Here is a 14,775-nt window from a genome sequence, read left to right as displayed (position 1 = left end):
TGGCCTTTTTTGAGCACTTTATCTCTTTCTTTATTTCTCTCCTCAGATAAGTCACTTCCTTCCTCTGTGCTTCAAAGTTCCCATCTGTGAAATGGGAATATGAAACCTCACCAAGGTATGAAGTAAACCAGGGACGGCACAGAAATATAAAAGCAGTTCTGTGTTCCTTGCTCTCAATTTGCAAAGCAAAGCAATTAACTGGAACATGGACTGGTTCTTTTTTTTTTTAAAGAAAAAATATGTCCTTTTTATAGTTTTCTCTTTATGGGTGGCCCTTAAATTCTATGCCCTCACCCAAGGCCCTGCATCTTAATGAAAACCCTGGTTCTTCCCCCTGGTTCTCATGGCTCACACTGGCTCAGGATGTCAGCACTATGGCCAGGCTTCCCCTTCAGATGTAGCTCCCCGTGGAGGCTGCCTGGTCGCCCTTGCTGAATTCCTTTCCCTGCCAGACACCCAGGCCTGATGCAGGTCTCTGGGAGGACTGTGTGCCCACTGTGTCCCACAGCTCCAGGGCAGGGGTCAGGGCTCGGGTGTCGGGCAGTGTCATGGACAGAGGATCAAATGCCCCAGTGCCTCTGAATGGACCTTGTGAAAAATTGATGCTCATCCTGGGGGGCAGGTGGGGGGCTGGAGGCTCCTAGTGCTGGGGCCTGTGGGTTGGGGCTGACCTGAAACACCACACTCAGTCCCACTAGTCCTTTCTGAGTCAACTTTAGGCCTGGCCCTGTGCTGTGTGAGGCGATGGCTGAACCCCACTCCCCACCATGGATCAACTCCCTGACTTTGGGGTCAGAGGTAGGGACAGACCCTGACAAGATAACATGCAATACATATAATCAGGGCTGGATAGAGGGAAATATCAGGACTCTCGGCAGCCTTGGGATGGTCAGGGAAAGCTTCCCAGAGGAGGTAACATCTGAACTGAGCATAGGTGGAAATTTACTAGTCAGAATTCCAGGTGGAGGAGCCAGCATATGCCAAGGCCAGGAGGTATGAAAAGGGCTGGCACATTTCAGGAACAGAGAGTGCTGAAGATGGTCCACGTGCAGGGCTGGGGAGGGAAGAGAGCAGTGAGAGGTAAGGCTGAGACATCAGCAGGAGCCACATGGTGCTGGGCCTTAAAAGCCAGACTGGGGGGCTTAGAGCCTTCACCTTGGTGGCAGTAGGTGCTCTGGAAGGGTTTAAGCAGGCTCAGCCCATGACCCTCCCCTTGGACCAGCCTGTCCCTATCACCTTCCTCCTGGGGTAGCCCTGAGCTGGGAGGCCTGAGACCAAATCCTTGTCCTGAACTTACCCTGTCCTACTGTATGAACTTAGGCAAGTCTTCGTCCCTCTCTGATCCCCTTTGCCCATATGTCCAGGTAAGAGGGGTGTAGACTTGCGACTTCCTAGGAGCCTTTTGGAATCTCTGAATAACAGTGACCAAGAGAGGAGCTCAGCTGCTTTGGGCAATAGAGCTGGTGATGGTGGCTGAGGCTCAGGTCACACAAGCTGGACTGCAACCAGAGGGAGAAAAGCCAAGGAGGTTCCCCAGAGGCAGGAGGGGCTATGGCTTTGGGAGAAGCCCAGATGACCCCTGTCAGGTGCAAGGCTACCAGGGCTGGCCTGCTCAGAAGCTTGACATGGTCTCTCCCCCTGCAGAACAGTGTCTGGCCAGGTGGGCAGCAGGAGTATCTGACGAAGGACAATGGTGATTCTTCAGCAGGTGAGTGCTCTCTGCACCTCAGTGGTCTTCATCTTTATGTGCCAGGAATAACCCTTTTGGGTTGCTCATTTTACCCCATCCCATATTCTCTCATCCATATGCTTAACTGTGGAAGACCCTTCCCAATCCTGTCTTTCAGAAAACTCCTCTATATGCTTCAAAACCTAGCTGTGAAGCTTTCCCTGACTGTCCCAGGCCCAGTCTAGAACTACTTCCTCTGATACGTCTGGGTAGAAGTTGTTTATTTATATGCATCTCTGAATCACCAGGCATTCCAGGCAGTGGAACAGCATGTGCAAAGGCCCAAATGTGGGAAAGGCTTTGGGGAAAGGGAAGAGGAACTTGGCAAGTTTACTGATGCCAGACTAGGAAGGATCTTGAGCCTGACTGGGGAGCAGTTGAGTTGGGGATGCCATGGCCCGAGCTGGAGCCTCCTGGGGTAATATGTGGAAGAAGCAGAGGTGCTGTCTCTGGCTGAATCCTTCAGCTCTGATTCCTTCCCAGAGCTATAATGGCCCCTGACCCTTAGCCCTTCCCCGTGATCGGACTGAGGCTCTAATGAGCTCCTGGTCTCCAGAGCCAGGAATGTGGGCCCTGAGCCAAGTGGGCCTGGCACCAGGCTTTAGAGCTGGTGGGGCGTGTCCTCCAGGACCATCAAAGGCCAATGGGCAGCCTGCTTTTGTGTGAGCATGTGTGCTGTGTATGAGAAGGCAGGCATCGGGGCAGAATCAAGACAGTCATTTGTCCTGGGACTGGAGAAGGCCTTCTCTGAAACCCCTTGGTCCCCAGGCCTGAGCCTGTTCAAAGGTCTATCAGCAACAGCAGGGACCAGAAAGAGAAGGAAAGTCACTATCTCTGTGTGTTTGCTCTGTGCCAGGGCTTGTGCTGCAGGTGGGGCTGGGTGGGTGGGGGCATGCGCAGCCTCCAGAGGGAGACCTTGGGTAACCCCCAGCCCTCCAAGAGTGTTTGCCCTCTGGGGGCCTCTGAGGCAGACCTCTGACTGACCATCCCCTCTAAGCAGTAGCCCACCTCACCCAGCCGGCAGCCTCTGCTGGGAGCAGGTGTCTGCAGGTGAACGCAGGCTTTGCCCACCCATTGAAAGTACATTTCTGTTACTTCTTTGGTCCTAGAAACGATCCCAACCCTGGGGAGCCAGCCAGCTACACAGCACCACAGGCAGAGCCCACATACCTTGGGCAGATTTTAGGCTCGCTCTTCAGCCTTCCTGAGCCTCGGTTTCCTAGTCTGCAAAACAGGGATAAAACCCTCCTTTCCTGGGATGGTTGTTGAAGATAAAATGTCATGAGGGATTCAATCAAAGTGCTGCTTCTTTCACCTGCTTCCTGGGTCTGCCCCCCTCCTCCCCTCCCCCTGCCCCAGAGCTCTGTCTCCCCTTTTCCTGGCTGATTTCCCCTCAGGCCTCTCTGTGGTCACTATGCCCTTTGGGAACCTTCCCTGCTCTGCTTTTATTAGGAGTCCTGTCACTCCACCTTCTTCTGCTCACCTGGGGCCTCCTGGTAAGCTCAGAAATGGGGGACAGCCTTTGCCCTGCTTCCCACTGTCTCCTCAATCCTTGCACCAGCCCACTCACAGATGGCACTCTGTGCTGAATGGATGATTGTCACTACACCCTCATTTGGTCCGAGTGGCTAAGGCAGACAATGGTACCTACTTTATTTAAAGGGATGCTGAGAATGAAATGGCATAGTGCGTACACACTGCTTAGCCTAATGCTAGACACAGCTGGCTAAAGGTTGGCTGCCGTGACGACTACTCTCCTGTGTGTGAAAGTTCTCCATCTTTTCTCTCTCTTTTTTGGGGATAAAAACCTCAGGAAACCTCAAAAGATATGATCATTCTTTCCCATGTGTAGAGTGTCCCCATGTGGAACACATCAATGACAGAGATTCACCCCCCTCCCTCCTTCCCTACCTCCCAACCTTTCTGAGCCCCAAAGGGTACCAGGCACAGGAAACACTTTCACAAAAATGGACTAAGAATTCAAAACATGAAAAAATTTTTCATTTGCTGAGAGTTCTAATTCCTCAAAAGTAGCATCCGAGTTGGTCCTTAGGCATTCTATGCATGACTCATTTTATTGCCTTCTTTTGTATTTATTTCCCCCTTCAGTGCACTGTTTTGATTCTGTTCTCATTTTCTCTCCTGTATATATACACTTTTCTAGTGTTACCCTAGGCTTTGCAATTAACATCTTACATTTATAACAATCTACAGGGACTTAATACCAACTTAGCTTCAATAGTATATAAAAACTTTGCTCCTATACAGCTCTGTCCCTCTCTTTATACTGTTGTTATCAGAAAGTACATCTTTATACACGGTGTGCCTATTAGTATAGATTTGTAATTCTTGTTTTATGCATTTGTCCTTTAAATCATATAGAAAAAAAGGGGGAAAAGAGGAGTTACAAACCAAAAATAACAATAATCTGGCTTATAATTACCTATGTGATTACCTTGACCAAGCGTCTTTATTTTTTGTATGACTTTGAGTTACTGTCTAGTGTCCTTTAATTTTAGTTGACTACTTTTAGCATTTCTTGTAAGGCAAGTCAACAAATGACAACCCCCCTCAGCTTTTGTTTGTCTGGAAATGTCTTAGTTTCTCTTTCATTTTTGAAGGATGGTTTTGCCAGATATAGAATTCTGGTTTGACAGTTTTTTTTCTTTCAACACTTTAAGTATATCACCCTACTGCCTTCGGGCTTTTATGGTTTCTGATGAGAAATTGGGTACTAATCATATTGAAGATCCTTTGTATAGACAAGCCACAGCTTTTAAGATTCTGTCTTTGTCTTTTGACAGTTTAATTACAATGTGTCTCAGTGTGGATCTTTTTGAGTTTATCCTACTTAGCATTTATTGAGCTTTTTGTATATATAGATTCATATCTTTCATCAAGTTTGGGGAGTTTTTCGCCAGTATTTCTTTAACTATTCTTTGCCCCCACTCTCTCCTCTCCTTTTGGGGCTCCCATTATGTATACATTGGTTCATTTGATGGTGTCCCACAGGTTTCTTAGTCTCCGCTCATTTTTCTTAATTATTTTTTTCTTTCTGCACCTCAGACTAGGTAATCTCAATTAACCTATCTTCAAGTTTTCTGATTCTTCACTTTGCCTCTTCATATCTGCTGTTGAACCCCTCTAGTTATTTTTCATATCAGTTATTGTACTTTTCAACTCTGGAATTTCTACTTGGTCCCTTTTTATAATTTCTATCTCTTTATTGATATTCTCTTTTTGGTGAGATGTTGTTCTGGTTTCTTTCAGTTCTTTGAGCATATTTAAGACAGTTGATTAAAGTCTTTGTCTATTAAGTCCAAAGTCTGGGCTTCTTCAGAGAAAGTCTCTATTAATTTCCTTTTTTCCTGTGAATGGACCATACTTTCTTGTTTCTTTGCATACCTCATAGTTTTTTGTTGTAAACTGGACATTTTGAATATTATAATGTGACAACTCTGGAAGTCATGTTCTCCCCTCTCTTCAGGGTTTGTTGTTGCTGCTTTTTGCGGATTGTAGTCTTGTGTAGTGACTTTTCTAAACCGTTTTTGTGAAGGCTGTATTCTTTGTTGTGTGTGGTCACTACAGTATCTAACACACCTGGGACCAACACAAAACAAATCAAAAGTCTCAGTCTTTGCAAATGGGCTCCTGTGTGGGTTGGGACATGCTTTCAATGGTCAGTCAGCTCTACCTTAACCTTCACTTCCTGTCTGCATAGAACTCGAAGGTCAGTCAGAGGGGAGAACTTAGGAGCTTGTCAAAACCTTTATTCCCAGAAGCATCTCACTCCCTGATTTTCCTCCAGGCTTTCTAGAATGTCTGCTGTTTGTTTCAACTGATTGTTTTTTCCCCCCAAGCAGCATGGATAGTTCATTTGCCTTTGAATATTTTTGACTAATGCCCTCCATAACTGCTTGTCTGCCCTGGATGAGTTCCAAGTTAGGAAAAGAAAAGCAAGCCCTTTGCATTATTCCTTCAGCAAGCTCTCAGACAGATTAAAATAACCACAATTCTTTAATAACAAGGACTTTTCTGCTCCCTCTGGCCCCAAGAACCCACACCAGGGATGCAGGCTGCGATCTTCAAGATTACCACCAAGGTGTGGTGGGTGGGGAATTGGGAGGTTAAACACTGTAAAACTCTCTTGCTGGGTTTCAGTCATCTTTCTTTTCATTAAATGCTCACTTGGTTACTGTAAACCTTTGAATATTTTCTAGAGTTCCAATAAAGTTGATTCTGATAGTTTTTGCCATTTTTTTTTTTTTTTTGGTGTTTCTGTAAGGGATAGGCTTTTGGAGTTCCCTACTCTGTTATCTTCACTGACTCTACTAGATGACAGTTGGCACAGTTATTTCCTGAAAGCTTTTTGTCCCAACTTACTATATGTCCTTGGGTAGGTCCCTGACCCTTCTCTGAACCTCAGTCTCCCCATCTGTAAAATGGGTGGCCAGAATTGTACTGGATGGTGGTGTGGTGGGGGAGGGCAGCACCATAGGTCTGTGTGAGGCACCAAGGGAGTACAGAAAAAAAGGTAGTGGGGAGGGGGAGTGTGGGGACCAGGGTCACATGACTTTGGAGCTTTGGTGGCTAGGTAGGGGCAGGAAGAGATAGTGGGGTGAAGCATTCTTGGCAGAGGGCACAACATTAGCAAAGTTGGAAGGCCCTATCTGGGGTGGTCAGGGTAGCAAGAGATGAGCCTGAAGTAGTAGTGAGGCCTGGTTCTAGGAGAAGATCTGGTGTGATGCCAGAGTGGGTCACAGGGTCATTAGACTTGCTTCCCAGACCTGGTACACAGGCTACCTGTAGGGAAGGGGCATGTTTCCAGGCTTCAGCTCAAGGTGGCCTGGGTGCAGGGGGTTGAGCAGTGGGGTCTGGTCTGGCAGGTGTCAAGCTTCCAGCACTTTGCTGGGTCTCTTCCAGGGGGTCTCTCTCCACCCACCAGACCCATTTTACCATCTCTTCCTTCTTCCTTCAGCTTCTTTGTGCTTTGCTGTTCCCTCTTCTGAATGCCCTACCTCTCATATCTGCATTAAAAAAATCATAACATCCAGTTGCCATCCCCTAACATGACTTGCTCAGTTAATAACAACTAACATTCACACAGCACATTTGTTCTAACAGGCACCAATCTGAGTGAGTTACACACATTAACCTATTTAATCCTGTCATTTCACAGATGAGGAAACAAAGGCACATAAAGGTTGAGGAACTTGCTCAAAGTCACACGGCTTGTGAGTGGCCTAACTTGGATCGACCTAAGCCGTCTGTCTCCAGAGTCCAACCTCTTAGTGGCCATGCTATCCTGTCTCTCCATGGCTAACCAGTACCTTATCTGGTGGTACCATTTTCATCTGTGTCTGTGTCTGTCTCCCCACCACCATCCCACCACCCCGGGCTGAGAGTTCTGAGGATGGTGTCCCTTAAGCTTTAGTGTGATCCTGTGAAGTTTGGTTAAACGGACAGATGGAAGGATGCCTGAAAGCCCACCCACTTGACAGCACCTCCCTGTGTCTGAGGGTCTGATTCCTATTCCCATGGACTCCCTGGGTGGGTGAGCTGGGGTAGGTATGTGTGTTCTGGGCTTGACTGAGAAGGAGCCTACCCAAGGACAGGGTCCCTGAGAGGATACGGGAAGTAGGTGGGAATCACTTCAGTCAGTCCAATTTGTGCTAGGTGGCAGAGGGTTGTGTCCCCAGGCCTGGGACAGGTGTTTGGGGTGGAAGGAAGCCCGAATCCAGTGGAGCAGCTCTGAGCTCTGTGTGAGGCCTCACTGTCTCCTTCCTGGCCGGTCCTCCCTCCCCCTACCATGGTTTGTTTGTGACGGGAGCAGTAGGGCTTCCAGAGTTTCAGACAACGCCAAGGGCCAAAAATGGGAACAAAAGCCCTTGAAAAGAGAAGAGAAAGGAGGAGGAAAGAAGGGAGGAAGCTAAAGATAAGTAGAGAGAGGGGAGAAGGTGGGGGTAGATGAAGAGTCATAGGGCCTGGGCATTCCACACCCTGCGGTGGGACTGTCGCCACTGTGGCTCACAGCCCAGCATAGAACAGAGCAGGTGCCCAGTCCTATGTGGCTGCCAAGACACAGGAGCCCAGCTTGGTACCCACTGTGGGGTGAGCTCTGAGCCCTTAGGGGTTGCTTGATATACTCAGAAACCAGGGGACCCTCCCCCTCCTTCAAGCCTCAGTATCTCCTCTGCAGGCTGGAGATCAAGGCTGGCCTCAGAGGCTGGGTGAGGACCAGAGACAGACTCTTCAGGGGCTTCCCCCCAAAGTCCCCTGTCCCCCAACAGCCCCAGATTTTTATCTGCCCTCACTTCCCAGAGGCAGCCAGTGAGCTAGAAAGATCTTCGATGCACCTTCCCTTTAGTCTTAAAAATTCACGAAGTTTATTGTGTGCTACTCCATAACATCCCCACGTTTCTTTTCATAGAAAATATACAGATTTTCTCCAAAACTGCAGTCAAGGTGAGGTTCCAGGCGCCTCATTTACGCGGAGGCCGGCTGCTCGGCTGCCACCTGCTGCTGTCCGGGTGAAGCCGGTGGCGAATCCCCGATGATGTTGGGGTGTTGGGGGTCCCGCCGAGATGGGAGGGGGCCAGGCCGGGGCGGGCGCCCCCTCCCCGTTCCCGCCCGCAGGCGTCACCTAAGCCGCCGTTGCCATGGGCCCGCGGCAGATGGCCCGGTTTAGGGTTCCCCGAGGGCGGCGAGCCCGGATTAGGTGAATTAGGGAGCCTGAGCCCTGCAGCCGCCGCCGCCGCCGCCAGACCCTCTGCGCCATGGAGCCCCCCGCCCACCCCGCGGACCCCGCGGACCCCGCGGACCCCGGCGCCCCCGCCGAGGCGCGCGCCAAGCAGCCGGGCAAGTGGGCGCTGGTGCGCAGCCTGAACCAGGCGCTGAAGACCTACGCGGTCATGCCGGTGAGGCCCCGCCGGGAGCGGGGAGGGGGGGGCGCCCCGGGGACGCCTCCGGGGCCTCAGTTTCCCCGCCTGCCAAGCGCCAGGAGGACCATAGGGTCGCGAAGCCTCAGGGTGCAGGAAGACGGCTGAGGGGTGTGGGGGACTTGCAGTGCTGCGTCTGGTCCCTGACTCGGCGTGAACTGGCCCCGCTGCCCCTCCCTGGGCGGAGAGCTTTGCATTTACCCGGGGAGGATGGGCCAGGGCCCAGACGGTCCCAGAGCAGCGAGCCCTCCAGGTGCCCCCGGGCCTCTGTAGATGTTTGCGGCCTGGCTGGCCCACGGAGTCTCCTCTGTCGCCCAAGGTTAGCAACTGGGCACTTCCTTAGGCACAGGCCCCCCAGGCAAGTCGGTTGGCTCACCTTTCCCATCTGTGAAAATGGGGCTAATAAAAGCAGATCGATTATGAGGATGGGTGCGTGTGTAGGTGTCCTGAAACAGACTCCTTTTCATTCCACAAACAGGGACTGAGCCCCAGGCCCTGACCTAGAGGAGGGACGAGGCATAAAGGACTAAGGCCCTTGATGAGAAACTGGGCTCCTGCCTGGGCAGGAAGGTGGGAGACATCCAGGACAACTCGCATTACAGGGCTCTCAACTTCACGGGCAATGACTTCCTTTTTAAGGCTGGTGAACACTGAGACCCAGAGAGTCTGAAAGACTTACCCAAAGTCACAGTGTTAGTGGCAGAACTGGGACCTGAACCCGGATCTCTTATCTATGTGTTCCCTGTGGATGTTCGCCTGCTTCCCTGAGGGGCCCCACCAGGGTTTTGGTATACCCTTGAGAACTTCCAGGCAGATCCATTCTAGGAAAACACCACTCTGGGGCTGGGAGACCGTTTGTTCCAGCCACTCATTGATAGCAGAGAAGCTGGAACTTGTCCTGAGTCACACAGCCACACTGAGGCATGTGCCACACCACAAAGGGGGTGTTCGATTCAAGGTGAGGCCCCTGGTGTGGGCACCTGTCCTGGTGGAGTGGTAGGAATGGGGCCAGATGCAGTCTTGGGCCGCCTGGAGCCTGGCCATAGGGATGGGAGGTCTGGTGGGGTTAACCTGGGCTCAGGGCTCCTTTCCACTCATCCTTCTTCCTGCACCTCACCCAACCAGCGACTCCTGACTCACGATGTTTTTGGTTCAGGATCTGCAGATGCTCATAGTTTTATTGGTCACTGATTTGATGAGTGACTGTGGCCAAGTTCCTTTCTCTCTCTGAGCCTCAGTTTCCTCATGTGTAAAATGAAGACCCTTCCAGCCTGGCTGGGTTCTGATGTTCCAAGGGCTTTCCCTGGGACCATGGAGACTTTCCCCCTCAGGAGTTCTCAGGCCCCAGAATTCTCCTTGAAGCCTCTTAGCTGCCATTTCAACCTCTTTTCGCAAGTTCGGACCTAGAGCAGAGACAGTTAAGTTACTGCCCTCCTGGTATCAGTCCTTGGTTAGGAGGGTTCTAGACACTTCTGTTTGCTATGTGGCCCTGAGCTCCTCGCCCAGCCTCTCTTGCTGACACAAGGTCTTTCATTTTGGTTTTTTGTTTCCTGAGTGGGATGCATTTTCTTTGTTGGGTTGGGGGGTACGGGTGACTCAGAGACAGTTAACCTTGCCCTCTAACTTCCCTCAGTCCAAGCTCCCAGCTTACCTTTTGAGCCCGTGAGTCATCTGTGGACAGAGACCCTATTAGTGCTCCCCATTCTGCTCACACAAGGTGGTTCAGGGCTGGGCCCAGGGCATGCCCGGAAAATGCACCGGATTTGGAGTTTCTCAGGCTTGGCTTCATCTCTGGCTCTACCACAAAACGGCTGTGTGAACTCGGGCACGTTTCTTGACCGCCTTGAGGAGATAAGTGGAGATAGAATCTCCTGCTTAAGGGTTATCATGAGGTTCAATGAAATAGTTAATTACAGGGAAGCATCAAACTCAGTGCCTGGACCATTGTGGGGTAATTGTGAGTCAGGGCAGAACAGTGTCCTGGTGCCACAGCTGGCCTCCGGAGTCAGTCAGTGTCTCTCTCTCACACACACACTCACACACACACATTGCACACTCTCCTTCTCTCTCACACACGCTCCATTACACGCTCACACATACACCCTCTCACATATGTGCTCATATGCTCTCTCTCTGTCTCTGACTCTGAGACAAATTCTGCTTTTCTGTGTTTGACTCTGGGAAGTCACAGGTGAAAGACTCGGACTCAGCCCTGGCCTCAGAGGGCTGCAGGCTAGTGGGGAAAGGATCAGATGGCGACGACCCAGGGTGGTGCTGGCTGCCCCGAGGGATGCCTTCATTCTCCACAGACTAGCCAGGGTGAAGTTTTGAAACTCACTCCATTCCCCTGCTTAAAACCTCCCAATGGCTTCTTGTCGTACTTAAAAGCCCAGCTGCTATCCATGGCTTTCAGGACCTCTGTAACCAGGTCCCTGCCCACGTTTCCCTCATCTGGCTCTGTCCCCAGAGTCTGGACCAGGATGGGCCCACAGCTGCTTTTCTGCAAATATGTGCTGAATGAATGAATAAGCTCTTCAGGAGTTGGGGAGGAGGAAAGTACGGAGGTGAGGAGGGGCCAGAGAGAGCTGTTATTTGTTCCGGATCTGGACAGGCAGGCAGACATCCACTCTTTGGAAAGGTGGGGTGGGGGGCAGGTGAAGAACAGCTTGAGCAGGGCCATGTCAGGTGGCCCAAGGGCTGGCCTTCAGAGGGTGAGCAGGAAGCTCCGCTTGGGTTTGGGACTAAAGCAGTCGTGAGGATTACCTGGGGCAGTTTATGGAAGTGACCATGCAGCCTGGGCACACAGTAGATGCTCAGTAAACACGTGAGTTCTCTTCCCCTCTCAGAAGCTCTCCAGTTATTCTTAATTTTTCTGGGAAAAAGCTTGGGTTTGGAGTAAGCCTGTCTCTAACATGTGCTAATGCCCCACAAAGTGAAGACCTACAATGACAGCTATGGCTGAAAAATAGTTGTTTCCAATGGGAATAGGAGGGGGCTGAAACAGTGACGAGTTGACCTTGGGACTCACTGAGCCCACCCCTCACTGAGACATGTGAAAACTGAGGCTCCAAGTGGTCAGTGGCTTATCCAAGGCCAAGCAGGTCCTACAACCCAGTCTCCTGACTTGTAGTCCACAGCTCTTTCCCCTGGGCCATTCCCGTGGGCTTATTTAAATGTGAATCCATTTTATCAGCTGTTAGGTTTCTAACTACTGTTTGATAGTAAGTTTTATTTTCATTAGGATGTCTACATTCTCTTACTTTCCTGGGTAATTTGGGAACCACCAAAAAGAATACTCTTTAAGATTAGAATAAAACCTAAACTTTTATCTCCAGGCTAATGAAAAGCCTTTGTGTCCTGGATCTTGCCCACCTCTTATGACCACCTCTCTCTCATCAGTTCCTGACACAATGGCCTCCTTGCTGTTCTTTCCTGCCTCAGGGCCTTTGCACTTGTCATTTCCTCTGCCCAGATTTCTACCCTTGTTCTTTCCTTGTCTGGCTTCTTCTCACCTTTCAGGTCTCAGCTCAGAAATTTCCTCCACAGAGTGGCTTCCCCAGCTACTGCACCTACTGTGGGCCACTCAGTCATTCTCCACCACTGAGGGGCTTATCGCCATCACAACACTTACCACCATTCAACGTGGTCGTGTTAACATGCTTGCTCAGTTGTTTGTTTTCTGTGTCCTTCCAATTAGAGTGTAGACGCCACAGTCACTGCTCGATCTCCAGCATTTAGCTCAGTCAGTGCCTTGTATTCAGTAGGTGCTCAATACATGTTTGTTGAATGCATGATTCCTGAAAGTGGTTATTCTAAGTCCATTTCTCTGATTCTGGGTTCTACATTTGGCTTCCATGTGCCCTTACTGAGTGTGTAGTGAGAGTCAGGCCCTGTGCCAGATGCTGCAGGGGACACAAACATGAGACCCCTCCCCCTCAGGGTCAGAGTACTACCCATAAGCCAGGAGACAGTGCAACTGAACTCATATCACAGAGCCAGGTACAGAACAGTGTCACTCTGAGGAAACCATAACTATAACTATGAAAATCGACCCTGGAAGAGACAGAGGCTGTTAGGGTGTCCTGGGGGAACACTCCTTTAGGACAGAGGAGAAGTGGTTTGGGTGCCTTAGTGTTTCTACCTAAAACTCAATGAGTCTATTGTACATGTGTGAGGTATAGAGGCTTAGCAGAGCTGGGCTTTGAACAGTCCTGGGTTTAAAGCTGCCCAGCTGTGTAATCTTGGCTCTTCTCTTTGAGCCTCTGCTTACTTATCTGTAAAATGGGGACAGCAATGCTGCTACAGAGGACCCGTTGATGATATTGCATGCATACCCAGCCCAAGGCCTGGCACCAAATGGCTTCCAACAAGTCCGAGTACCCTTTTCTTCCTTCTCCTTTGGTTAGCACAAAAGTCTCTCGTGGTGGTAGGGGTCGGTCACACGATTGTTTAGAGGGGGCTCCCGAGCCCCATCCTTGCTCACTCGGCCTGGGATTATCTCTCACCCACAGGGGGACTATGTCTGGATGGATCTGAGATCCGGGCAGGAGTTCGATGTGCCCATCGGGGCGGTGGTGAAGCTCTGTGACTCTGGGCAGATCCAGGTGGTGGACGATGAAGGCAATGTGAGTAGCCCCCTGTCTTCCCCCGCCCCCATGCCTTGGGGAGGACACAGGCTGATAGGGGCCAGGGACCACGCAGTGACCCCTTCGAGGGGGTGCAAGTGGTGCCCTCACTTCTGCCTCTCACCCTCCCCCCCATTAAGTTTCCCCCACCGCCATATGAGAGGGCCCTTGCCCTTCTGCCCCAGGCTACCTGTTCTGTTTCCACACGCATGGTCCACTCTGTCTAGCATTAGAGACCTGGGTCTGTGCGGGCGTGTGTATATGGACGCCGCAGGGGGTGACTCCAGGCTGGGGGCTCCTCGGCCATGAGCGTGCTTCAGGGTCAGACAGACTAGGTTCAAATTCCATCCTGCCCACTTACTAGCTATGCAAGCTTTGCCAAGTCTCTCTTCCTCCTGAGCCTCTGTTCTTTCTTCTGTAAAATGGGGTTAATAGGAACTATCTCACAGGGTGTTGACCCCCAAGTGAGATCACACATGGAGAGCTCCTCAGTAAAGTGAGAGTCTGTCTATTGGTTACAGCATTGTGTGAATTCATTGTCTACCTTGATGCCCTTGGGAATCAGCCTCTCAGATTAACCCTTTATCTCTCATGGCCCCGAAGGGAAGGAACACGGGAAGTGTGAGTTGATAGGTAGTGAGATGGGGCTTTGGGGAGGGAAGGAAAGGTCTGAGGAAGGTGGGTGGTCTGGATGAGGCCTCAGAGGGGAAGACTGGGGCCTCTGAATGCATGCATGTGTATTATGTGTGTGTGTGTGCATGGGAACATGTGGATGTGGTGCAGAGAACAGGGCTGCTACTTAGCAGGGACATGAGGGCCCCAGGGAGATTCAGTTCCACCATAATTTGGGTTGTGCTCAGTGCTATTTCCTGAGCTGGGGACACAGAGATGGGACTGAGTCCTTGTCTTAGCCTCCTAGTCCGATGGGGAGAAAGAGGGTACAGGGACTTGGAGCAGAAGGCTCTGCAGGGCAAGGGAAGGGCTTAGGACCCTGGAGGCCTGGTAATGGACATGGAGGGCTAGGGGCATCCCTGGTATCCTTCCAGCTCCCGGACACCCTCGTCAGGGTCTGCACAGCCCTTTGACCCAGTTCTGTCTTTGGGTCGTCACAGCATCTGTCACAGGCAGGGAGGGCAGCCACTGTTACCCCAGGGGAAACTGAGGCCAGAGAGGAACCACCAGAACTAGTCATACAGCTTGTAAGTGATGGTGCTGGGATTAGGACCCAGGACCTCTGGCCTCTGTGTATTCAGTTCCCCTCCCAATATCTCAGTGGCAATTTAGGGACTCAGCTTTTGTCCCCTGGGTTTAGGAGTACCTGCAATATAATTCCGGAGGCTCCAGTTCACACACTCTCCAGGAAGCCACTGTGAGGTTGCAGCCCCAGAACGGGGCCTGGCAGCACAAACAGGCCCACTAACCTGCCGGCAGCCTCCAGGGTGGGACCCAGGGACTCTGCCTACAGGCTTGAGTTTCACTTGGG

At 51.0% G+C, this 14,775-nt stretch overlaps 1 protein-coding gene across 3 annotated transcripts in view; it reads left to right on the top strand.

Moving 5' to 3' along the window:
* The first annotated feature begins 13,181 nt into the window (after positions 1-13,181).
* The window catches only part of MYO7A (myosin VIIA), a 64,138-nt gene continuing 62,544 nt past the window's right edge, over positions 13,182-14,775 (top strand). For all 3 annotated transcript variants that reach the window (XM_081154844.1, XM_081154843.1, XM_081154842.1), the window contains exon 1: positions 13,182-13,292. In XM_081154844.1, coding sequence (XP_081010970.1) covers positions 13,194-13,292 — 99 coding nt within the window. In that variant the 5' untranslated portion in view covers positions 13,182-13,193. The remainder of the gene's footprint in view (positions 13,293-14,775) is intronic.

The sequence above is a fragment of the Miniopterus schreibersii genome (assembly GCF_964146895.1).
Source record: "Miniopterus schreibersii genome assembly, chromosome: 12".
Taxonomy (NCBI): Eukaryota; Metazoa; Chordata; class Mammalia; order Chiroptera; family Miniopteridae; genus Miniopterus; species Miniopterus schreibersii.
This window is presented reverse-complemented; position numbering and strand designations above follow the sequence as displayed.